Source organism: Neophocaena asiaeorientalis, unplaced genomic scaffold (genome assembly GCF_003031525.2).
Source record: "Neophocaena asiaeorientalis asiaeorientalis breed wild unplaced genomic scaffold, Neophocaena_asiaeorientalis_V1.1 scaffold72, whole genome shotgun sequence".
Classification (NCBI taxonomy): Eukaryota; Metazoa; Chordata; class Mammalia; order Artiodactyla; family Phocoenidae; genus Neophocaena; species Neophocaena asiaeorientalis.
In genome coordinates, this window is record NW_020185336.1 from 4659852 (window position 1) to 4685597 (window position 25746).

The 25746-nt window shown below is 40.3% G+C and overlaps 1 protein-coding gene and 1 long non-coding RNA gene across 3 annotated transcripts in view; one reads left to right on the plus strand and one right to left on the minus strand.

The window, feature by feature from the left end:
- Positions 1-25461, minus strand: LOC112393567 (uncharacterized). Its single transcript, XR_003001957.1, has 5 exons — positions 25366-25461; positions 2558-2824; positions 1939-1999; positions 1420-1465; positions 1-92 (listed from the first exon to the last, which is right to left on the minus strand). It is a non-coding gene; the product is annotated as an uncharacterized LOC112393567 (long non-coding RNA).
- The window catches only part of DPP4 (dipeptidyl peptidase 4), a 77792-nt gene continuing 76055 nt past the window's right edge, over positions 24010-25746 (plus strand). For both annotated transcript variants that reach the window (XM_024735848.1, XM_024735849.1), the window contains exons 1-2: positions 24010-24935; positions 25421-25508. In XM_024735848.1, the coding sequence (XP_024591616.1) occupies positions 24930-24935; positions 25421-25508 (94 nt within the window). In that variant the 5' untranslated portion in view covers positions 24010-24929. The remainder of the gene's footprint in view (positions 24936-25420; positions 25509-25746) is intronic.

Sequence of the window (25746 nt, forward strand, 5' to 3'; positions counted from 1 at the left end):
CGCGGAGTGGCTGGGCCCGTGAGTCATGGCCGCTGAGCCTGCGTGTCCGGCACCTGTGCTCCGCAACGGGAAAAGCCACAAGAGTGAGACGCCTGGGTACCGTAAAAAACAAAAACAAAAAAACCATGAAACTATATTTAGCCCTCCAAGATGGAAAATAAGAATCAATCTTGACACCTTTTGTCTCTTACCCACCATAAAAGACTGGTCACCCAATCATGTAACTTTGCCTCTTGAATCTGGCATCCAAGTTCCATCCATCCATCTACCATCTTCCATCAATCTACTGCATCCTTAGATCAGATCTTCAACTTTGAATTCTGACATTTAATAATTTCCTAACTCATCTCCCCATTTCAGTCTATTCATAGAGTATCTTTCTGTGAGATCTATAGAAGATTAATTTTTTGGTTTTTATTTCAATGATAAACTTCAAATTATTTCATAATGAGCATAATTGATTTATCAGATAGTTTGCACTTGATAGGAGTTTATACCAGAAACAGTTTATTTCTCCAATTGCCACGTTCATTTGTACTAGGATAAACTCTCCTTTCCAGTTACTTTCAGATAATTTCCCATTCAGTCCATTTTAATCCAGCTAAAACCTTATTCTTATAGAGCTCCCTCCCTCACACTCCTAGCTCATACTGCTTGACCCATGTGCCCTGAAGTGAACTTCACTTTGTCCCCCTAAAGACGCATCAACTGGATTCCTGCCATATTGAGGGAGTGGATAAGTAACCAGTGTAGTCAAGAGAGAACAACAACAGCATCCTCAAATAGGACCCAGTCATCCCTTTCCATAACTCCTATTCCCCCACTCACCCATGCTTCCCAGAGAACAAGAGATAATCAGGGAAATGTGAGGACCTACAGGTTTCAGGCCATGGGTCGAGCAATGGATTAACAACCAGCTCACAAAATTTCTGAAAATTTAACAATTGGCCAGTATGAGCTGACTCTAGCAGACAGCTGGATAAAGGGATTGGAATAAGTTGAGTTGGATCAGATGTTTTATTCCCAGAACCAAATGGTAGCTTGAGATCAGCCATGGTGGGAGAACTCACGATATAGAAATTGGCAAAAACTACAAACCAGTTTTGTTTTTTTTATTCTTCGTTTCTTTTGGAGAGCCATTTGTTATACATTTATTAGTATTTACTAGAATGTCCACAGCTTTCATCTCCTCTTCTCAATGGTCTACCACACAGCCTCTTGCCACATAATACCATTTTGGCTCTTTTGTGTGATTTTTTGAAAGTAAAATTTATTGAAGTATAGCATACATACGGAAGAGCACACTGGCACTCTGTTTTCCATGAGAAAGGAGAAAACAACGGCTTTTGGCCATTTCCTTAGTCTTAAATGGTGTATCTAATGCCTAACAGTAAGCCCTCCAAAATGAGAGACACTTACCACCCATTTGTCCTCAGATTTGGAACTTAACTGCTAATTTTAGAGCCTAAGGAAAAAAACTTGGTTATTATTCTATGAATAAGCATATCCTGGATTATCCAGACGATCACCATATATATAACAAAAGATACTTCTTTAGTGTCCCATGTTTTTTTGTGTGTTATTCTCATAGCCTGTGGTAGTTTTCAAATGTGGCTGAAACTTCTTTGACATTCCTCCCATTAAGACACGAAGTCTATGCTTCCTCCCCCTGATTCTGGGTAGACTTGTGACCTCACTGTACAATAGAATACAGTGGAAATGACCTTGTATGACTTCTGAAGCTAGGCCAGAAAATGTGAGACAAGCTCTACTTTGTGACGTGGGACACTTGGGAGCTCTGAGCTGCCATGTAAGAAAGCTGACTGACTGCCCTGAGGGTTCCGTGCTATGCGGTAGCCAAGGCTGCCTGGAAAGGCATGTGTTGAAACTCCAGTCAACCACTCAGCTGAGGTCCCGCTATGAGTTAGCATCAATTACCCGAGTGAAGATGTCGAGTTTTCTCCAGCCCTTGGGTCTTCTCAGCTGAGCTCCAGATATCCTGGAAAAAAGAGAAGCCATTCCCAGCCCAGTCTGAATTCCTGACCCACAGAATCTATCAGCATAATAAAATGGCTGTTTACACAGCTAAGTTTTGAGGGAAACTTATATCAAATGAAAGTCAAATGACTTCACAGCTTGTGGTATAGATGAAATACGCACAATAGTTTGAACAACAGAAAGAAGTGGAAGAATCGAATTATCTTGAAACATGGGTTATTATAGGCATGTTGAACTCTCTTATGATGAAAGGAATTCATTTTTCCATGAATTAATTTTAGCAAACCATAATCCTTCACATTAAATTAATGATAATTTGAATTTTAGAATTCATATGGTTTTGTTTTTATTTCTTATATAAATCAATTTTTGTTCTTTAGTTGTATAAAAATTATAAGCAAAAGGAATTTATATATAGTTAAAGCTGATACATAATAGGTACATATCATAATAAAAATAGGTAAGTCAATCCTGAAAAAGTCCTCAAAAACTATTTCTATTAAAAGGATGACTGTAATAATCAGATTTGAGAAACACTGCCTTCTACTTAACAACCCACCAAAATAACCTGTTGCCTTTGGGTTAAGTCCAAACACCTCTATAGGAAACGCGAGGTCCTTCACAATCCATCCCAAAAGTATCTTGATTTCTTTCTTCCCTTTATCCATTTGCCTCATATTCTAGCCACCTTGAAGTTCTCCCCCATCTCTTCAGGAACTCTTCCTCTTCCTCAAAGACCCATCTTAAATGCCATTTCTTCTGTGAAGTCTATCTGGATTCCCCAAAGAATTCTCTCCTCTGTGTTCCCACAGTGTATCAGTAGGGCCTGGCAGGAAACAGATGGCACAGTAAAAAGAATAATTTGAGGACATTTCCTGAAAAGAGCTGTGACTGGCCCACAGATGCGGGAAACCCCATGTGGAAGGAGCAGCGGGGTTCAAAACCTCACCTCATGCTTATCCCTTCCTCTGTTCTGCTGCTGGGGTCCCCACTGGCTGAGCTTAACCAGAAGCCAAAGGGCAAAGAAACCCATTGATATAGTCCATTCAGATCAGCCTCTCCAGGGAAAAATGCAAAGCGGAGGAGGAATATGGGGGTGAGGGAACAGAAGATATCCAGGTTTTTTATTTATACTTGAATGACATTCCATTGTTATGACTTGTTTTCATGAGCACTTTCCCACTGGACTCTGACCCTGCCATTAATATCTCCATATTCTCTTCGCTTGGCAAAAGATTTGGACCGCAGTAATCTCTTAATAAGTATTTATTGAATTGATGAATTAATAAGGGAATGACATAGATGAGAACACTAAGAGCATTACTGGTGTTCTTGAATATACCTCAATTTTTATTTTAAATTTTTTTCTCTACAGTTGTTGTTTTATTTCTATCTTTTGGAATCCATTTTTTTTTTCCTAAAATAAACTCTTGTGATTTTTTTTTTTCCTAAGTAAAGCAGCTATGTGTATTGTATTTTTGTTTGTTTGAATCTTGTTAGTGAGATTTTAGTTCTTTAAGCCAGTTAGGATTGTATCTTATAATAAAGCCCATTTTAATCTGCTTTATTTTTGTGTATATGATTGTGGAGCAATTTTAATTTATAAAACAGGACACATTTATGGCACATGGTTTAAAGATTTCCCTTCAGTTTTGTACTGATTTCCTAAGTTCCTTTACACTATTTGTATGGATCTTGTCAATCAAATTTATTCTGTATAAGAGATTAATAGAAGAATGCTACATTACAAGCCTTCCAGTTTCCTTGACTGGTTTTTAGTATTCTGTAACACTTTTTTGTAATTAAGATTTAAATACCCAATCCCTCAAAACTTGCCATACAGAGAGCTGTCAATCAAGGAATTGGCAAGCTCTATGAACCGCATGATGAAGTCTTTATCCCTACTCTCTGATGCCTTCAAGACCAGCTTTTGCGAGTTGATCCTTCATTTCACATGTCTTAGAACTCACTCACACTTCTTATGCTTGGAAATGTAACACACAGAGTGACAACGTAATCCACAGCTAATAAGTTAGCGGCTATAAAAATGAACATCCATGTTAACTTGCCAAGCATGGAGGATGGAGGTGTTATACCGTACTCGTATATATATGTCTGCCAGGGCAATAGTACATATGCCTTTGAAGATGCTTCTAAGTTATGCAGAGAAGCTGACAATAATTCTTGAACTTTGCTGTCAGGATCCAGTTTCATTTAAGAGCCAAACCAACAGCATCAAAACACTTGGCCATGATTAGCCACAATCCAGCCGGCAAAGAAAACATATAAAACTAGCCCTTGGGTTGTAAATTTTGTGGAAATAAGGTTATCTCAGCATATTCTGTTGTGAACTAGTTTAGGTTATATGCTTTCACTGAAAAAATAATAACAGTGAAGGAGTTCAAAAATCTCTGCATATCTCTTAAATCATTACACAGTCAAGTAAAATGAATAAATACTATTATTTAGAGAAGAATTTTGATCTAAAATTTACGTCACTATTACCAAGTATAAAAATACAATTCTATTGTCTTTTTAAATTTACATTCAAAAATTTAAATTTTAGAAGTTTATTCAGTTACAAACAATATTTAAAATAATGCACTGTAAAATTGAATAGCAGGCTAAAATTTGAGCCTCACACCAAAACTGAGCTCTGCCCATTAAAATCTAATTTTAAATTTACTTATCCTATACAGTAGGATAGGATATCTGACAAACAGTGCTTTAAAACATTTATAAATCCTCGATATATACATATTCTTTAATGTGTTATCCTTATGAATGTTTTGTAATAAATATAAACTCTCTTACCCTCTTCTCAATATGATTTTTTTAATCGTGTGAGCTTGTGCTCATACACGTGAGGGAGGAGCATCTTGAGTCCACTGGAAAGGTGAGCAGAGATTGATGTTAAATGGAAGCACAGCTGTGTGTTGGGAGAAAAGGGAAGCCAACATTATCCAGTACCGATTATGGTACATGTTTATAATGTCTCTTATTTTATTACTTACAAGAACCCCATGAAGTAGACGTCTTTTATCACTATACTGATTCATGCGTTAAGTCTCAAGAAGGTTGGGTAAGTTATCCAAATTCACAGAGCTGGTAAATTGTAATGCTGGGATATAAATCCAGATCTCATGAAAAGTGTGTTCTTTTTGTTATTCCACATAGTCTTTCAATGTACAGAAATACTACAGACTACAAGCTCTTCAAAGACAGGAGCTCTGCACAAAGCACCATTGTGGATCCGTCAGTCTGTCTGCTTCATTCATTTATTCAATAAGCATACACTCAGTGTCTACTCTAAGCCAGGTACTGTGCTAGGCCCTGGGAATACAATGGTGAACAAGACAGAAAAGGGGTCCTGTCCTTAAGGAGTTTGCAGACTATAGAGGGTTCAGAAAAGCAGAAAGGCAATGGTGATATAGCGTGGTCACTGCTACAGGGGGAGGGGAGCAGACATGCGAGGGGGATTCACATTTGGGGGATCTGGGAAGGCAACTTGGAGAAAGCAGCATCTAAGCAGAGACTTCACAAACAAGCAGGGATTACCCAGGTGCAGGAAATGGAAGATGCTGCTGCGGAGAGAGTGCCCGGAAATGGGTACTGAAAGACCAAAGGCCTGGAATGAAAAACAGGGCCACACTGAGAAGGTGGCAGGAATGAAGGGGAAGGGAAGTGGTGTTACAAAGGAATTTATAGGCAATGTTCAAAGGATTAGAAGCGAAAGGACCAGTCTTGCATTTGAGGACAATCTCCCTGAGCTGAGTTTAGACAGCTGGTGGAGAGGAGGGGGATGGGGGGCTGCCAGGAGAAGTGGTGGTGGCCTGCACTATGAAGTGGTTCTGGGTACTGGAAAGTGAGAAGGCTGGAGTCTGAGGACTCGTGGGGAGGTAGGGAGAGGACCTTGTGGGCTGTCCGTGAAGGTTTGTTAAATTTCTCAGGAATATTGAGAGGAAAGAACTAAAATAATTAATCTGGTCAACTCCCCTCACATGGAACTCCAAAGGACACAGTTATAAAAGAACGCTCCCCATGGATGAAAGTGGAAACTTCTCAGGAGCTCTAAAGTGTAACTCTTCCTTTAAAACCCTTAAACTGCAGCATCCAGAGGGAATATCTCTAATAATGAAAGACTCAAGAATTTTAAGGTGTTTATCTTTGAAGGGCCTAGAGGCCTTAATCTAACTTCCTATATTAGGAAAGGAGCAATTCTTCCCTCTCTAGTCAAGATGCAGTCTTTCTATGATTTTGAAACATTTTCTTGCTTTCCATATCAAAAGATTTACTCCACGATTAGCGGGCCTGTTAGTTTTTCCTCCTTCTGTTTACACCGCACCATGCCGCCAGATACCCATTATCTCCTTCATTAAGACTGTCTATTCGATGCACACAAACAGAAGAGCATTAGCTCTTTTGCATAATTCAGAGTTGTGAATTCCCACTGTACCGGGACCAAAATATAAAGGAGGGGATTTACTTTTGAACATTAGTCAGAACTTTTCAACCCCAAAATGTTTCATCTATTTCTTGAAATTCCCATTATTATAATTCATCAAAATTATCAATCATATTTGATTAATGTTACGTGTTAGCACATGGTATTCAGTACAGAGTAGTTAAAAAGAACTGAAGCATTTTGAAAAAAACACATAGTCTTTAGTGAGATAAAGGAAGATTTCCCAAACGTCCTCTACACCATTCACCTCTGACTCAAAGAACACAACAAAGAGTTGTTTCACGAAATGTTATTGACTTAAGGGTTTATAGTAAACTAATACATTTTTCATAATTTTAAGGCTCATTTTTAATTACTGGGTATAAGATGACATAATTGTATCTTCTTTCATCCGCTACTGGTTTATTATCATATGGAATATGGTATCATGTTCCTATTTTGCAGCTGTATTTAAAACAACTTTTGAAACTTTTGAATTTTTTTGAAGTGTACTCTATCACTATTAGAATGTCAGTTTTACATTGGACATAGTACAGAATGTATTGTTTTGTGAATAAGCCTTGTGGAGCCTTGGACATATTAAGTTATATTAAGCCTTATATATATTAAGGCTTATATATTATATATAAGCCTTATATATATTAAGACATATTAAGCCTTGGACATATTAAGTTATATCATGTAAAAGCAGAATAACGTGGGTCAAAAATGGTCAAGGATCAGCAATACCGTATGGTTCAAATCTAATCTTTCCATACCTATTTTCTAACCCCTTTTCATTATCGGAGGAATTAGCAATAGTCACCCAATCATTAAGTGAATGCTCAAAGAAAGTCATATCTATACAGCACGTAGCTCATTAACCACTTGCTAAAAGTAGTTCACTCATCCATAAGAGTCAACTACCCACAGGGAAAACTGGGTGGATGAGAGATCCAGAAATCCGATTCTGTGTGTGTTTGAGTTAAGTTTATGATTTTCACTAAAATAATAAAGACTAATTTGTCTTATAGTAAATTCTGTGTTTGACTGAAACTTCAAAGGGCAATTGCTAAACATAAACGATCTCTTACTAGTGATCTCTTACAGCGCCTTCCAAAACAAAAGAGAAGAGAAAGGTACTGAAAGTTGTCCACCAGCAATGCCTTCAATAGAGTAGTGCAGGGAGAAACAGAGGCTCTTCTTGGGAAAACATGGACTTTAATCAGAGAACCTGGTTTTTCCAGGTCGATTTATTTCACTCCCTTCAAAAGTGAGAATGCCTTGGCCACATCTCTCTCAAAGCAGCTATAAGGTCTGAAGAGGATAGCAGGACCTCAGGGGTAGAGCAGCAGGCACACTGCATCCTTGAAACTCTGAGATCCAGGAAGGAGATTCCACCTGCAGGGTAGAGGTCTCTGCAGGGCTGAGGGTTGTTATATTTTGCCACCATGCGTGGTATACCAGGTGTTGCACAAAATTATTGGACAGAAAGAAACTCTTGACAATTATATCAAATTCTTGTCAAATATAATTTTATGAATTACATTTATATGAAATTCTACACATGTTTAGCAACACAAGTAACTTGAATTTCTGGATTTGGCTTATCAGTAAGTCCCCTCTTAGTTCCTGAAATCTCTGAGAAAGAAAAAGAAAGGTTATAAATACAAATTAGAAGACATGGTCCCTGCCCATAAAGTGTGTCCATTCTTCTTGGGCAGAAAAGATGAATTGTACTCAAAAGAATTAGAGAATACATCTTCTCATACAATTCCCTTCCTCCCTTAGGGCATTAATTATTACAATACACTTATGGCACCTCCCTTCTCAAGAGCCCAAACACTGGCTGTGGAACAAACTTGAAAAACACACTTCTCACAATCCCCTTTTAGCCAGTGAGCCCACCTGGGAAACCAATTCAGTGTCTTCATTCTAATCATAAGCTCCTCTGATCTACCTTACTCAATTTTCCTCATGGTGAGGCAATACCTCAGAAACCTTAGCTGGAAAATTAAGAAAATAATGCTAGTCAAAAACAACACTAATGATAAACACACTCCCATTTGTGGAGCCTACCACTTGCCCTTTTGTAAGTGTGTTACTCATTTTCGATACCTCTTTAATCATCCTTACAATACAGCTTGCAAAGTGCTGCTCAAAAGAAGACAAAGAGGGGCTTCCCTGGTGGTCCTGTGGTTAAGACTCTGCGCTCCCAATGTAGGGGGTGTGGGTTCTATCCCTGGTCCGGAAACTAAGATCCCACATGCCATGTGGTAAGGCCAAAACAAAAGAAATTAAAAAAAAAAAAGACAAAGAGGCATATCCTGAGTAAGCCCTTGCCCATTCTATCGCTATCCCAACTTGTCTCTCACATAATAACTACCAAATGAGCCTGAGATAAGACATGAAAATTGTTGGGGGTTTTTGGTGGCATGACCATGAAAGTCTGACCTGCTCCCCACCCCTATTCCACCCAAAGTTTTCAAAGTTTCATTGCAGAGAAATTCTGCAATACATGTAAAAAATCAATTGGAGTCAAAGTGCTCATTTAGGGGGAAAAGTGCAAAATACACCTACTACCCAGGAAATACCATCATTACTTATCACCTCCCTTCCTTCTGGGTGGGGTCACAAAGAACTCTAGGATATTCTTTTATAATGTTTTGCAGAAGCTCAGGCTGTCGTTCGCCTGGCAAAGTTGTTCCTTCCCCCCGTCTCAGCCTCTCAAGGTCAGTCTAGGCCTGTTGCACAGTCCTCTCCTCCGCAAGGCCTGGGAACATCTGCTCAGCAGCTTTCAAATTGGAGCTCTCAGTCATGCATGGCCCCTCAGGGCACTGGAATGCTGAGGCCAGCTTTCTTCTCTCCAAATTTGATTGCAACTATTTTTAGCCTTGCAGATCATATTTTTCAACATTTAAATCCTTTTTATGTTTCTGCTTATTCTTTCCTATTTCTCCATGTCGTGTAATATTCCTTTATCTTTTTCCAAGGAATTCAAAGAACTCAGTGATTCAGCCCTCCACCCACATACCCACACAAGGTAGGAGGTTCTCCCCACTTGCTTCCCTTAGATACAAAATTGTTTGGCTCCAGTGTAGCTCTGTTTTTCCAGCTGTCAAGAGCAGCTGACCAGATTTTTTTCTACACGCTGAAAATTGACATGCAGCAAAGTGTTGCTATGGCGTGGCAGGGTGGATGCAAGGTCTCAAAAAGGCACAAAGGAGAAGTGGAATCTTGGAACTCTGAGTGGCAGTGAACCTACGCACAGAGACAAACTTACTGATTTTCTTGTGTACGAGGTACCAGGCTAGCTGTTGGGAATACACAGAGTGAAACCCAGTCCCTGGCCCTTCAGAAGGAAGAGGCATAAATGAATTAGTATTTACTTATTCAGTGAGTCTGTAAACACTTTGTGAGCAGCTATTACATGCCAGACTTTATTCTTAGCCCTGGAATTACCTCAGTAAACAACATAAACAAAATCCTCAGAGATTATTGGATACAAAAATCCAGAGTGGATAATCATAGGGACTCTGGAGTCAGACCTCTTGGGTTCAAATGCTGGCTGTGTGATACTGAGAGAAATATTTACTTCTCTGTGCTTCCATGTCCTCATCTGCAAAGTGAGGATGATAACTGCACTTACTGCATAGGATTATCATGAGATTAAATGAGCTAATACAAGTTAAGTACTTAAAAGAACATCCAGCACTTAACATAGGGTCCATAAATCTTAGCTATTATTACATTAGATAATTACATTATAGAGTGACAAGGGTTTTGTTAAAAAGAAGTGAGACACAAGCCTCTCTAGGAGCACAGAGGCAAAGCAACTCACTTGGACAAGTGGTAGACAAGGCTTCTTAGAAGAAATGACACTGGAGTCTGGAAGGTTGATTGGAATTTAGCCAGATGAAAAACACGGGGAATGGAATACCAGGCAGAGGGAGTATTGTGTTTGAAGATCTGAAAGCAAAGGAGAGAAGGGCAATGCTTAGAAATGCAAGTCTCTTGGTGTAGGTGGGAGGTTGGGAAGGTGAGGTAAGAAGGAAGGTGAAGCAGAGACCAGCTCACAATAAGGAATTTGTACTTTATCCTGCAGCAGGAGAAACCACTAATTTGAAACAAGAAAGTAATAGAGGCTGCACTGGAGTGAAATTACAAGACAAGAGGCCGTTCAGAGGATGCTGGTAGGATGGTCTGAACCAGAAGAGAGGAAAGCCTAAAAAAAGGTGGAGTGAGCTTAGAGGGATGTGGACAAATAAAACAGATGCTAAAGAGGTCGCTGTGTTGGGGTAAGGAGTGAGTAGACATCAAGGAGGACCCCTAGGTTTCTGACTTGGGCAATGTGGTGTCAATACCTCTCACTGAAATGGGGCATGAGGGAAAGGATGGAACTTTGTGGAGGGGGTCAGGGATGAGCTGGGGTAGCACCAGCAATAATTAATAATTAACTTACTCTTGGCTAAATTACATTTGATAGGCCTCTGAGTCATCCAGGCGATGACTTCCAGGTGGCTCAGAATCCAGCATAGAGATCCCAACTGAAGAGATACACCAGCATGTAGATAAATCTGAAAGCCTCAGGGAGTAGCCAAGATTACTCAGTTATTATCTCATTAAATCTCCACAACTCTGTGAAGTAGCTTTAAAGAAAAAAGACCCAGGGCATATAGTAATTGGATGACAGACCCAGGCTTGTCAGACTTTAAAATATTTGCTCATTTCTCTTCTCCACGCTGCCTTCCAGGTCATATGTTGATTGGCTGGAAGAAGTTGGTGTTTCTAGCTTTGGTACTTTGCTGAGTTCACCCAAGTTCAACACTGTTGTAGTTCCTGGAAATACAAATATTAATAACACATGTCTGCCACAGTCAAAGCAGCGTAAGAGAGACAGAAAGTCGAGAGATCATTTCAATGTAATATGGTGTCGACGAAAAAACATTAGTTAGTTGATCTAAGAAAGAAATAGAGAATTTTACTCGAGCTAAATTGAGGATTATAAACCAGGAACAGCCTCTCAGAAAGCTCTGAAAACTGTTCCTCCCATTAGAGGTCAAAGCACAGTTGTATTGCTTTTTGAGATAGAGGGCTGTACATTAAATGTCGATAGTTTGCACAATCCAGATATGCAAGTACAAAGTGAGCAGTGGATCATGGGTCATCATGGTCCCTTACAAGATTAAGAAGGTTATCTCCTAGGGAGTTATCTTACTGATGTTAGAAAATTGTTGCTCTTTATGGTTGAGCAGGTATTTTCTGGGGATGGGGAACTGTGGTTGATGCATATGCAGGTATACAATGCACACTAGAGGGGAGAGAAGTGGCCAAAGGACCGAGAAAACTATTATGCTTAAATTTTCCTTAACTTGCCTTAGAATGTGAATTTTTATTTCATCCATGGTAAGAGGAATGACAGAGGTATGCGCCAGGTGTATTTGGCAAAACTTTTAAGAATCAAGTAAAGGCTTCTGCCTCAAAAGTCCTGATAAAATGCATATAGCTATCCTGTCAACCTCCGGTCAAAGCTGTTTACAGAATAGGTGGAATTTGAGAGAGGAGAAAGAGGTGGGGAGGCGGGGACTTCACCTCTGGGGACTGGTTTGAAAGAGATATTCCTGAAGGGGATACCGTGACACAGAAGAGACAGACAGTGGAAAAGAAGAGACAGCAAGACCTGGGAGGGAAACAGAAAGAAGGGTACTTACAGGAAGGAGCCAAGAAGACTGACTACCAAACTCCAAACATCAGATCCATAGCCCAGCACATTCACGTGGCCCCTGGGAGGTCTAATCTCCCCCGCCTCCCCGCCAGAATGCTTTTTGAGGGCCAGTAAAGCTTAATCATCTCTGACATTTGGTCTTAGTTTTGGTAGCAAGCTTGGATAGATTCGCAATGATCAACTTGTTTGTAAACACTGTGATCCCCCTATTGGACCTGACTGTGATGTTCTCAGTACACTGCCTGGCAAAGTAACATCTCAAGAAGTATGAACCTTGATTGAATTAAAGCTAAATGTAAATAATTAGTTACACTCAAAATAATTTAAAAAAAACTGTAGTAGAATAGTTTAGCATCCAATTAATGAAATAAAATTACAAAAAATAAGTCTAAAAGATCTGAACAAGTTTAGCAAATCTTTGATTTAGTTGACATTTTTAGAACAATATATTGGCTAACTAGAAAATACCCAATTTCTTTGAAGTTCCTATTATATATTCACTAAAATAGACCACATGCTTGGCCATAAAATAAGTCTTAAAAACTGTTTTCTGATCATAACGAAATTAAATTAGAAGTCAACAACAATATGAAAAAACTAAGTAATGAAATAAAAATCTAAAATATATATTGTATTTTACATAATAGAATTGGCATATTGAAATTTTTTGGTCTTCCATTAGTAGAAGCCAGACTCATAAGTTACCCATTGAGGAGACTTTGATAAAGTTTTCTTCTTAATATTCATGGCCATCACCTAGTTTCTATCTAAAAGACTTTGGGTGGTCTTTGCATTGTTATTCAGAACAACATGACCTGATTTCAAATCAATCTTCTAAACAAATTCACAATTCATCTTTCTGTTACTGCTGAAATCTTTTTTAGTTTATCTGGCAACATATGAATGCTAATATACTGGTGGATGTGACAAAAGTCTTAACTCTAAAGAGAAAACATTTGTAATAAAATCTTCAGGAAATAGTCACTTGAACACTGAGTCTTTTTCTGGACTGTATCAAAATCCAAGTTAACATGTAACTATTCAAGAAACTATAAGACTCCTATTGAGTGACTTATCTAATTCTTTTGGCACCTGCCTGCAGTTCCAGACATCTTTGAATGTTATCACTGCTGTAGCCAAATGGCCAAAAAAAAAAAAAAACTTGAATTATTTAAATAGTGTGCTGATAAAGGACAAGATAAAGAATGTTATAACAGCCTTTGGGGTGGTTGAAGAAAACAGAGACCAATGGATGAGCCATTCATGCTACTCAAACACTGGAATGGAGAAGTGGTTATTATCTATGGTGTCTTTTTAAGCATGTAAGGTCTTCCATGGCTGCAATCTTCATTCCATATTATGGAAATAAACAAAGATTATCCAAATGAGAACAAGCAAAGGCTACTTTTTCAGAGCTTAATATAGCAAGGGAGTCAGCCACCATAGCTTGACATTTGGACTCAAAGGCTGGCAGGGGAGTGGAAATGCTTTACAGTGAAAAGAAGTGGGGCTTCCAGTATGCTCAAATTGGAGATTATTGGTATGGGAAAACAGGAGGCAGGCTAACTAGAAGTGGAGCATCTTATAAGATTGAATTAAGGAGCATATTCATCTTTTTCTGAGTGGTTCTGTGTTGGAAGAAAGGGCAAAAACAGCAAAGCTGGCAATCATTGACCAAGTCCTGACCACTTTGGGCAGATTGTTGCAGAGGTTGTGAGTGAGAATCCAACTGTCTGGCCATTGTCTCTTTGCATGTTCAGTCTCTCAGCATTAAGATTACAGAGGTTAGCTTTCCCAGAGTGAACTCAGTATTTCTATCCTATGCTGGAACCAGTGCTCTAAAAGAGTAGTTATGGACTACAGGCCCTTTGGTGGGGCTAATGGCAGACTCTGGGAGGGTTCACACCAAGGAGTACTTCCCAGAACTTCTGCTGCCAGTGCCCTTGTCCCTGCAGTGAGCCACAGCTGTCCCCCGCCTCTGCAGGTGACCCTCCATCACTAGCACAAGTTCCATATGCATTGAATTGAAAATACCTTCTTTCAGAAGCAAGAAAAACTACAATCCTGCAGCCTGTGGCAAAAAAACCACGTTCACAGAAAGATAGACAAGATGAAAAGGCAAAGGGCTATGTACCAGATGAAGAAACAAGATAAAACCCCAGAAAAACAACTAAATGAAGTGGAGCTAGGCAACCTTCCAGAAAAAGAATTCAGAATAATGATAGTGAAGATGATCCAGGACCTCGGAAAAAGAAGGAGGCAAAGATCAAGAACATGCACAAGAAATATTTAACAAAGACTTAAAAGAATTAAAGAACAAACAAACAGAGATGAACAATACAATAACTGAAATGAAAAATACACTAGAAGGAATCAGTAGCAGAATAACTGAGGCAGAAGAATGGATAAGTGGCCTGGAAGACAGACTGGAATTCACTGCTGTGGAACAGAATAAAGAAAAAAGAATGAAAAGAAATGAAGACAGCCTAAGAGACTTATGGGACAACATTAAATGCAACAATATACACATTTTATGGGTCCCAGAAGGAGATGAGGGAGAGAAAACAACCCAGAAAATATTTGAAGAGATTATAGTCGAAAACTTCCCTAACATGGGAAAGGAAATAGCCACCGAAGTCCAGGAAGCACAGAGAGTCCCATACGGGATAAACACAAGGAGAAACATGCCAAGACACACAGTAATCAAATTGGCAAAAATTAAAGACAAAGAAAAAGTATTGAAAGCAGCAAGGGAAAAATGACAAATAACATACAAGGGAAATGACATAAGGTTAACAGCTGATTTTGATTTCTCAGCAGAAACTCTACAAGTCAGAAGGGAGTGGCATGATATACTTAAAGTGATGAAAGGGAAAAACCTACAACCAAGATTACTCTACCCAGCAAGGATCTCATTCAGATTTGATGGAGAAATCAAAAGCTTTACAGACAAGCAAAAGCTAAGAGAATTCAACACCAACAAACCAGCTCTAAAACATATGCTAAAGGAACTTCTCTAAGTGGGAAACACAAGAGAAGAAAAGGACCTACAAAAACAAACCCAAAACAATTAAGAAAATGGTAATGGGAGCATACCTATCGATAATTACCTTAAACGTGAATGGATTAAATGCTCCAACCGAAAGACACAGGCTTACTGAATGGATACAAAAACAAGACCCACATATATGCTGTCTACAAGAGACCAACTTCAGATCTAGGGACACATATATACTGAAAGTGAAGGGTTGGAAAAGGATATTCCATGCAAATGGCAATCAAAAGAAAACTGGAGTGGCAATACTCATATCAGATAAAATAGACTTTAAAATAAAAAATGTTACAAAAGACAAGGAAGGACACTACATAATGATCGAGGGATCAATCCAAGGAGTAGATATAACAATTATAAATATGTATGCACCCAACATAGGACCACCTCAATACATAAGGCAACTGCTAACAGCTATAAAAGAGGTATCAACAGTAACACAGTAATACTGGGGGACTTAACACCTCACTTACACAAATGGACAGATCATCCAAACAGAACATTAATAAGGAAACACAAGCTTTCAATGACACAATAGACCAGAGAGATTTAATTGATATTTATAGGACATTCTATCCAAAACAGCAGATTACACTTTATTCTCAAGTGAGCACAGAACATTCTCCAGGATAGGTCACATCTTGGGTCACAAATCAAGCCTCAGTAAATTTAAGAAAATTGAAATCATATCAAGCATCTTTTCTGACCACAGCATTATGAGATTAGAAGTCAATTGCAGAGAAAAAAACGTAAAAACACAAACACATGGTGGCTAAAAAATACGTTACTAAATAACCAAGAGATCACTGAAGAAATCAAAGAGGAAATCAAAAAATACCTAGAGACAAATGACAATGAGAACACGACGATCCAAAACCTATGGGATGCAGCAAAAGCAGTTCTAAGATGGAAGTTTATAGCAATAAAATCCTACCTTAAGAAACAACAAACATCTCAAATAAACAATCTAACCTTATACCTAAAAGAACCAGAGAAAGAAGAACAAACAAAACCCAAAGTTAGTAGAAGGAAAGAAATCATAAAGATCAGAGCAGAAATAAAGGACATAGAAACAAAGAAAACAATAGCAAAGATCAAAAAAACTAAAAGCTGGTTCTTTGAGAAGGTAAACAAAATTGATAAACTGTTAGCCAGACTCATCAAGAAAAAGAGGGAGAGGACTCAAATCAATAAAATTAGAAATGAAAAAGGAGAAGTTACAACAGATACCGCAGAAATACAAAGCATCCTAAGAGACTACTACAAGCAAATCTATGCCAACAAAATGGACAACCTGGAAGAAATGGACAAATTCTTAGAAAGCTATAACCTTCCAAGACTGAACCAGGAAGAAATGGAAAATATGCACAGACCAATCACAAGTAATGAAATTGAAACAGTGATTAAATTTCTTCCAACAAGCAAAAGTCCAGGACCAGATGGCTTCACAGGTGAATTCTATCAAACATTTAGAGAAGAGCTAACACCCATCCTTCTCAAACTCTTCCAAAAAATTGTAGAGGAAGGAACACTCCCAAACTCATGCTATGAGGCCACCATCATCCTGATACCAAAACCAGACAGAGATACTACAGAAAAAGAAAATTACAGACCAATATCACTCATGAATATAGATGCAAAAATCCTCAACAGGAAACCGAATCCAACAACACATTAAAAGTATCATACACCACCATCAAGTGGGATTTATCCCAGGGAAGCAACCATTCTTCAATATAGCCAAATCAATCAATGCGATACACCATATTAACAAATTGAAGAAGAAAAACCATATGATCATCTCTGGAGATGCAGAAAAATCTTTTGACAAAATTCAACACCCATTTATGATAAAAACTCTCCAGAAAGTGGGCATAGAGGGAACCTAACTTAACATCATAAAGGGCGTATACGAAAAACCCACAGCAAACATCATTCTCAATGGTGAAAAATGGAAAGCATTTCCTCTAAGATCAGGCACAAGACAAGGATGTCCACTCTCACCACTATTATTCAACATAACTTTGGATGTCCTAGCCATGGCATCCAGAGAAGAAAAAGAAATAAAAGGAATACAAATTGGAAAGGAAGCAGTAAAACTGTCACTGTTTGCAGATGACATGATACTATACATAGAGAGTCCTAAAGATGCCACCAGAAAACTACTAGAGATAATCAATGAATTTAGCAAAATTGCAGGATAAAAAATTAATGCACAGAAATCTCTTGCATTCCTATACACTAATGATGAAAAATCTGAAAGAGAAATTAAGGAAACTCTCGTTTACCATTGCAACAAAAAGAATAAAATACCTAGGAATAAACCTAGCTAGGGAGACAAAAGACCTGTATGCAGAAAACTATAAGATACTGATGAAAGAAATTAAAGGTAAAACAGATGGAGAGATATACCATGTTCTTGGATTGGAAGAATCAATATTGTGAAAATGACTATACTACCGAAAGCAATCCACAGATTCAATGCAATCCCTATCAAATTACCAATGACATTTTTTACAGAACTAGAACAAACAATATTAAAATTTGTATGGAGACACAAAAGATCCCAAATAGCCAAAGCAGTCTTGAAAGAAATAAACGGAGCTGGGGGAATCAGACTCCCTGACTTCAGACTATACTGCAAAGCAACAGTAATCAAGACAATATGGTACTGACACAGAAACAGAAATATACATCAATGGAACAGGATAGAAAGCCCAGAGATAAACCCATGCACCTATGGTCAACTAATCTATGACAAAGGAGGGAGAGATATACAATGGAGAAAAGACAGTCTCTTCAATAAGTGGTGCTGGGAGAACTGGACAGCTACATGTAAATGAATGAAAGTAGAACACTCCTTAACACCATATACAAAAATAAACTGAAAATGGATTAGAGACCTAAATTTAAGACCAGACACTATAAAACTTAGAGGAAAAGATAGGAAGAACACTCTTTGACATAAATCACAGCAATATCTTTTTTGACCCACCTCCTAGAATAATGGGAAAAAAACCAAAAATAAACAAATGGGACCTAATGAAACTTAAAAGATTTTGCACAGCAAAGAAAACCATAAACAAGACCAAAAGACAACCCTCAGAATGGGAGAAAATATTTACAAAAGAATCAATGGACAAAGGATTAATCTCCAAAATATATGAACAGCTCATGCAGCTCAATATTAAGAAAACAACAACCTAATCAAAACTGGGCAGAAGATCTAAATAGACATTTCTCCAAAGAATATATACAGATGACCAAGAAGCACATGAAAGCTGCTCAACATCACTAATTATTAGAGAAATGCAAATCAAAACTACAATGAGGTAACACCTCACACCAGTTAGAATGGGCATCATCAGAAAATCTAGAAACAACAAATGCTGGAGAGGGTGTGGAGAAAAGGGAACCCTCTTGCACTGTTGGTGGGAATGTAAATTGCTACAGCCACTCTGGAGAACAGTATGGAGGTTCCTTTAAAAACTAAAAATAGAATTACCATATGACCCAGCAATCCCACTACTGGGCATATATCCAGAGAAAACCATAATTCAAAAAGACACATACACCAATGTTCACTGCAGCACTATTTACAATAGCCAGGACATGCAAGCAACCTAAATGCCCATCGAGAGACGAATGGATAAGGAAGATGTGGTACATATATACAGTGGAATATTACTCAGCCATAAAAAAAAACGAAATTGGGTCATTTGTAGAGACGTGGTTGGATCTAGAGACTGTCATACAGAATGAAGTAAGTCAGAAAGAGAAAAACAAATATCGTATATTAATGTATATATGTGGAACCTAGAAAAATGGTACAGATGAACTGGTTTGCAGGGCAGAAATTGAGACACAGATGCAGAGAACAAACGTATGGACACCAAGGGGGGAAAGTGGCGGGTGGTGGTGGTGGTGGTGGTGGTCGTGGTGGTGGTGGGATGAATTGGGAGATTGGGATTGACATGTATACACTGATGCGTATAAAATCTATGACTAATAAGAACCTTCTGTATAAAAAAAAATTCAAAAAAATAAAGTAAAAGAAAAGAATAGTTATATTCTGCTGAGTAATTGCCACCTTCATGTTGGAACCAGTGCAACTATAGAGCCTGCACTCTCAATGAGGACAATATCTCCCCCTAGGGAGTGGTTCTTGGGGGCAAAAAAAATTATTTGTCTGATGTATAAAGCACAGATTTATATAGAACATATAATACATAAACAGACGTACAGTATATCTGTGGTATTCAAGTTGAATGTGGGTGTTGGTTAGGAAAAAAATATCTAAATAGAAGTGAGGGTAGGGGAACGTAGAGAATAAGGAAATAAAGCATTTGAGAAAAAAGCTGTAGAGCCTAGGGAAATACTTCTACCTAAAACTGTGTTTTTCAGCCAGGGAGTTAAATAGCATTGGACCATCCCTCTTGGACTGCATTTAGCTTGTAATTTCTGGCTTTTCAAAGTTCTCCTTAGTTGGTTTAGTTTCTGTTTGAAATACTACAACTACTGTCCCTTCTCTTAAAGCACGAGGAATATCACCAGAATAAAGGTCTCTGTGTACACCCATAGCAAAGACTCCCATGTAGTATCACTAAAAAGATCCAATTCCCATGTAGTCCTTCTTTTCCATCCTATATCGCCTTTAAGAAGAGAAAACCAAGCCCCAGTAAACAGATGCTAATCCAAAAAGTATACTATGAGAGTAGTCAAGTTTTATTCCACCATCTCGTCAAGAAAAAGGAGAATCCTACATAAATAATTTTAAGCTGTATGTTTAATCTGCTAAAATTACATTACAAACTTTGGACTATTCTAGATAAAAAAGAAATGACTGTATACTTTAAAATGGTTAAGATGTTAATTTTTTAAAATAAATTTATTTATTTACTTTTGGCTGCGTTGGATCTTCGTTGCTACATGCAGGCTTTCTCTAGTTGTGGCGAGTGGGGGCTATTGCGGTGCGCGCGCTTCTCATTTTGGTGGCCTCTCTTGTTGCCGAGTGCAGGCTCTAGGCGCGCGGGCTTCAGTAGTTGTGGCACGCGGGCTCAGTAGTTGTGGTTTGCAGGTTCCAGAGCGCAGGCTCAGTAGCTGTTGTGCACGGGCTTAGTTGCTCCGAGACATGTGAGATCTTCCCGGACCAGGGCTCGAACCCGTGTCCCCTGCATTGGCAGGCGTATTCTTAACCACTGTGCCACCAGGGCAGTCCCAAGGTGGTAAATTTTATAGTATGTATATTTTACCACAATTTTACAAAATGACAGCCTTATTTTTCACTCTAGTCCAATGCCAAGCATGAACCTTTTTTCCCCCTTATTATTGTTCTTAATAAAAGAGCATCCAACGAATCTGAAGGCCCTTCCGCATATAACTTTCTGATTCTGTGATCTACCATTCAAAAGAGAATAGGTTGTCCCCCCCCCCACATGGCAAATTAGATCTCTCAGTTTAGTTAGAGGTCCCTAGCCTTGTTCTACTGGTCCTTGCTCCTTCTTTCCTTAAATTAGAGTAACCACTGTACAGCCTCTCCACTACTCCACTACTCCAACCTCATACACATACACCACCACCATCACATCACCTCACATTTACAGCTTGGAAAACACTAAAAAGGAGATGTCATCGTAGCCACAGCCATTTTGTGAGATTCTGGCTCCAAGGATCTTAAACACATTTTCTCATAGAGTCGTACAATTATTTCTTAAGTCAGGAGCTAATATATGTAAATCAAGTAAATCATTGAAATTTTTAAAAACCCACAGAATAGCCAAAGGACGCTAATCAAAGAAGAGCACAAAAGTCTCCTCTCTCTTTGGCTAATGTCTGTTCTAATAGGTAGCAAGAGAACTTTATTGGGTATTGAGTGTAAGAAGAACCCCTTACTTGGTATTACTGATCACTGGGGCAAGGAAAACACCCCAAACTACAGCTGGAAAACAGTTTTTAGAGATCTGTATGTAAACAAATACAAATCAACATGATTTAAATTCTTTTATGACAAGCTCCAGACAGAGAAGCACCTGCCCAATTAATTTTGCAACATAAAGTTTATGATTCTCATCCTATTTCTAGTTCTTCCATTTCTCAGCTATTCAGCCTACGCTATTGCCTGCTTCTTATATCTAAAGTTCAGTCTGATTGTGTTCCTTTCTCTGGAAAAAATTTTAGTGGCTCCCTAGTACATACTGAATACTGAATTTAAGACTGAAGGATATGTCCAAGACCAACCCTATTTCCTGGTGAAACTAAACTAATAGATTTTCCCTAAAGATCTCCAGCTTTGTCAGACTTCGTGTAGCTATGTCTTTGGTCTGAAATTTCTTCTTTCCATACGTCTAAATCCATAGAATTATCTGTCTATCATCTCTGTATCATGTGGTAGAAATTAATTTTGTTGTAAATAACACAAGCAGAATAATCTTGCAAACACTGGTTGGTAGGGAAAGCAGAAAATGGAATGGAAACAGACGGGGCTATTTTTGAAGGTAATCTGAAAGAAGTGACTTTTGATCTGGACTCCAAAGGATGTGCTAAAAAAGTCATTTCCACACAGGTGGGCAGATTTCCCTGATTAGGTGGAGAGCAAGGAGGGCATTGAGCAAAAGAATAAATACCTTTGTACTTCCTTTACTTATCCTGCAGAGCTGAGGGCAAAGAGTAAGATCTGTTCAGCTTCGTCCCAACCCCCCAGCCCTACCACTCTCCCTCTCTCCTTTCTTTCCACACGCAGCAAGATCCCATTTTCCCCTCGTCTCCAGTTCCAGCAGACAAGAAGGAAAAGATCTTATGTTACTTTTTCTTCATTTGATTTAATTTTTGCATTTATTCCACCAACACTTATTGACTACTGATGTGTTCCAGGCATTTTACTAGGCACTAGAGAGAGAAGGATGGAAGAGAAAGATAAAAGAATAAATGGGGGCTTCCCTGGTGGCGCAGTGGTTGAGAGTCCGCCTGCCGATAAAAAAAAAAAAAAATTGGATAACCAACAAGGACCTACTGTATAGTGCAGGGAACTCTGCTCAATATTCTGTGACAACCTAAATGGGAAAGGAATTTGAAAAAGAATAGATACATGTTGTTAGCCAACTACACTTCAATATAAAATAAAAAGTTAAAAAAAAAAATCCCATGAGCAGTGAACTTAGACTCCATGGTGCTTCTCCCATTGTTCGGTGTCTCTCTCTCAACACACACCTATAGCTTCATAAGAGTTCGCCACAGCCAGGCAACAGAGGAGGGAAGAGGCAGCCTTATGCAAAGTAAGCTGGCACCAGTCAAAAGTGATGGCTGCTACCTTACAGCCCCTCTCAGGGATGCTCCGAAATCTAGTAGAAAGAGAAATCATCCTGACAGACAGAACTTGGAGTAGTACATCTGTTTTCCATTTTTCATGAAACAAGAGATGGCCTAATATAAGATTTACACTGACTCATAGGTGGCGGCTAATGTGTTGGACAGCTGGTACCTTAGGGACTTGAAGAAAACAAGATTGAAAGACTAGTGACAAAGAGGTCGGGGCGGTGGGGGTTGGATTTAGGAAAGGATCTCTTGAAGTTGGCAGTTGTGTTTTGTGGAATACTTTCCAGAGAACAAGATGATCTGTCCCCATGGATGCCAGTCAACTTCCCCCAGCTTCCTGGGGGCTTGCGGAAAGTATAGTGTCAACGGTATAGGTGTGGAGGTCAAGCATGCACTCAACTGTACTGACTTGCCTCCTGCAGTTTGCTGAGTATAGAAACTGGCGAAAGCAGAGACCAACACTGAGCCCCCAATATGGCACCATTCCCTGTTGTCCTTGTCGGATGGCCTCTCTTCCCAGCTCACATGCTACAATAACACTATTGACTCACCTCCCCGGCAACTGTAAGAGGGAGGAGGAAGTGGATTTGAGAAATACTTGTGAAGGCAGAAGAGAGGAATTGATGATCACGTGAATGTAACAGGAGAGTGGAGAAGAGAAACTGAGATGACTCAAGCCTTTAGTTTTTGTAACTGGTGAATGGGGTCACTTTTTTTTTTTTTTGACCTGTGTTTTAATTTTTATTCTATTATTTTTTTAACATCTTTATTGGAGTATAATTGCTTTACAATGGTGTGCTAGTTTCTGCTTTATAACAAAGTGAATCAGCTATACATATACATATATCCCCATATAATGAAGACAGAGATGGTCAGAGAAGGGGTGAGGCTGATGGAAAGGAGAAAGAGCTCAGTTCCAGCCTCTGGAGCTCGGTGTGAATAAGGGTGTGTGTCATAAGCAACTAGTAGCCAGAGGGGAAAAGATCCCTGAGCTCAGAAGCAACGTCTGGGTTGGAGATAAAGGATGGAAACTGGAATTTATTCATAATCACGTGTTAATGCTCCATAGGACTTTGCACTTTTAATCTTTTACCTCTGACTTTGGACAGAGAGGTTTTGCAGCTGAGTGAGCGAGCAGAAGAGGCCTTTTAGGGAGTAGGGGTACTTAATCCACAAGAGAGGAAGTAAGCATAGAGTTAGAGCCTAACTGCTAAGGTTCACCTGTGTTTTTCAGACTGAAAGTGCCAAGTGCACAAATATCATCCATCTTGGTCCCCCTTCTCTCTCACCAGCATCTAGATGAGACTCTGACACTTTGTATCCACTCAAATATTTGTGGAATGGGTGAAATAAATAGGAGGATGTGGGGACGAGTGAATGAAGAAAAAAAGGAATGAGTGAAGGAACCTACAGGGCATCCTGGAGGAAGGGAGGAAGAAACCACACCTGACCTTTTCCCTTTTCCCAAAAATCCTCTTTGCAGGACTGAAAGATGAAAGGCCCTGTGGAGTAGTGGTTAAGAACATGGACTCTGAATTCAGGCTCCACGACTTCCTAGCTGCCTGGACTTGGCCAAGTGACTTAACCTCCTGTGCCTAGGCTTCCTCCCTGTAAAATAAACACATAAATGCTTAGAGCAGCTCCTGGGAAAAAGTTAAGTTCCACGTAAGTGTTAGTGTTATTATTTTTGGCATCTTGATGAGAAGGTAAGCCTGCAAGACAAGCCAGAAATCCCCTGCGGAGAATGAATCCAGACACAGCCTCTAAGTGCCATCCACAAGTGATCAATCACTTTTTCTCTCTCTTGGCCTTCCAGAAGATTTAAACACCCCAGAACTCCCCAACATACCATTCACTGGCAAAGGACTGAGGCCTGGGTTTTAGCTTCAGCTGCCAGCAGTGAGCTGTGTGTTTGCAGAACCCCGTGCCTTCTCTGGGCTAGGTCCCCTTGCCTGCCCACGCGAGGTTGCGGGAACTGAGAGCAGAGGTCCCTTTCAGTTAAGGCCGACCATGGTCTCCCGCCGGGAGGCAGCAGGTCTGCAGCCTCAGGGCTCGGCATCGGATGCCAGGCGCTGGCTAGACGCTGCTCGGGCGGTCACACCCCTCCTGCGCGCCCAGCAGACGCCCCGTGCCCGGCGCGCCCGTAGGGAGGTGCCTCTCGGGCGTCCCCCGGCCGGGACGCCACTGCCGGGGCCCGGCGCGCCTTCGCTCGCAGCCTGCCCGCGGCCCTTTATACCCAGCCGGACCGGCGCTCACTAATGTTTAACTCGGGGTTGAAACTTGGGAGCGCCGAGTGACTGCGCGCCCGGAGCTGCGGAGCTGCACGCGCGTCCGGGAGGCTCGCCTGACTTCTGCCTGCACTCCCGCTCCGAAAGCTTAGCTCTGAGGAGACGCTGACCATGAAGGTGAGTGAGTAGCTGGCCTCCCCCCACCCACCCGATCCCCAGATTGCCCCCAAAGCTTCCGGGTCGAAACCAGGGGCTCTCATTAGGAGGAAGCTTCAGGGCCACGCTCTGACAGGTGAAGGGACGCCCCAGGGCTCTCGCCTGGCTCTCGGACCCGCGGGCTTTCTGCTAGAACCCAGGCACCGAGCCTTGGAGAACCTGGAGGGCCACCCGCAAATCGCACGCCTGAACCCTCACTTGGCTTCTGAGTTGTAGGCCTAGAAAAGCAAACAATTAAAGTGTTCAGAGGCCAAAAGTTCAAGGGAGACAGCTCTTGCAACCTCCGACTGGCGCGCTCCAAACCCTCCCATGCCGCGGTGCCTCTCTCCCAGTGCGCGCCCGTCGGCAAACCCCGCTGCCTCGGGTGCAGCCCAGGCCCCGACCCTCTTACCCAGACTGGGGCCAAGCGGCTGGCTCTAACTGGACGTGATCTGCCCGGCTTGCAGACACCGTGGAAGGTGCTCCTGGGACTGCTGGGGATCGCTGCGCTCGTCACCGTCATCACCGTGCCTGTGGTTCTGCTGAACAAAGGCAGTAAGTTTAAAACATTTGAAAAAGATAAGACAGTTGGAGACCGGGATCAGGTTCTATTTTACCACACCAAGGAGACCTAGGGATTTTGCTGGGGACTGGGTGGGATCCGTGTGCCAGGTCGTCGCTGAGGCTTTGCTGGCGTGGTCGCCGCTAGATTCGCTTCGTTGGTCTCCAGTGTTTAGGCTACGAGAGCCTTGCACCTGCCACGTCTTGTGTATGGCAAATACATACTTCCTGA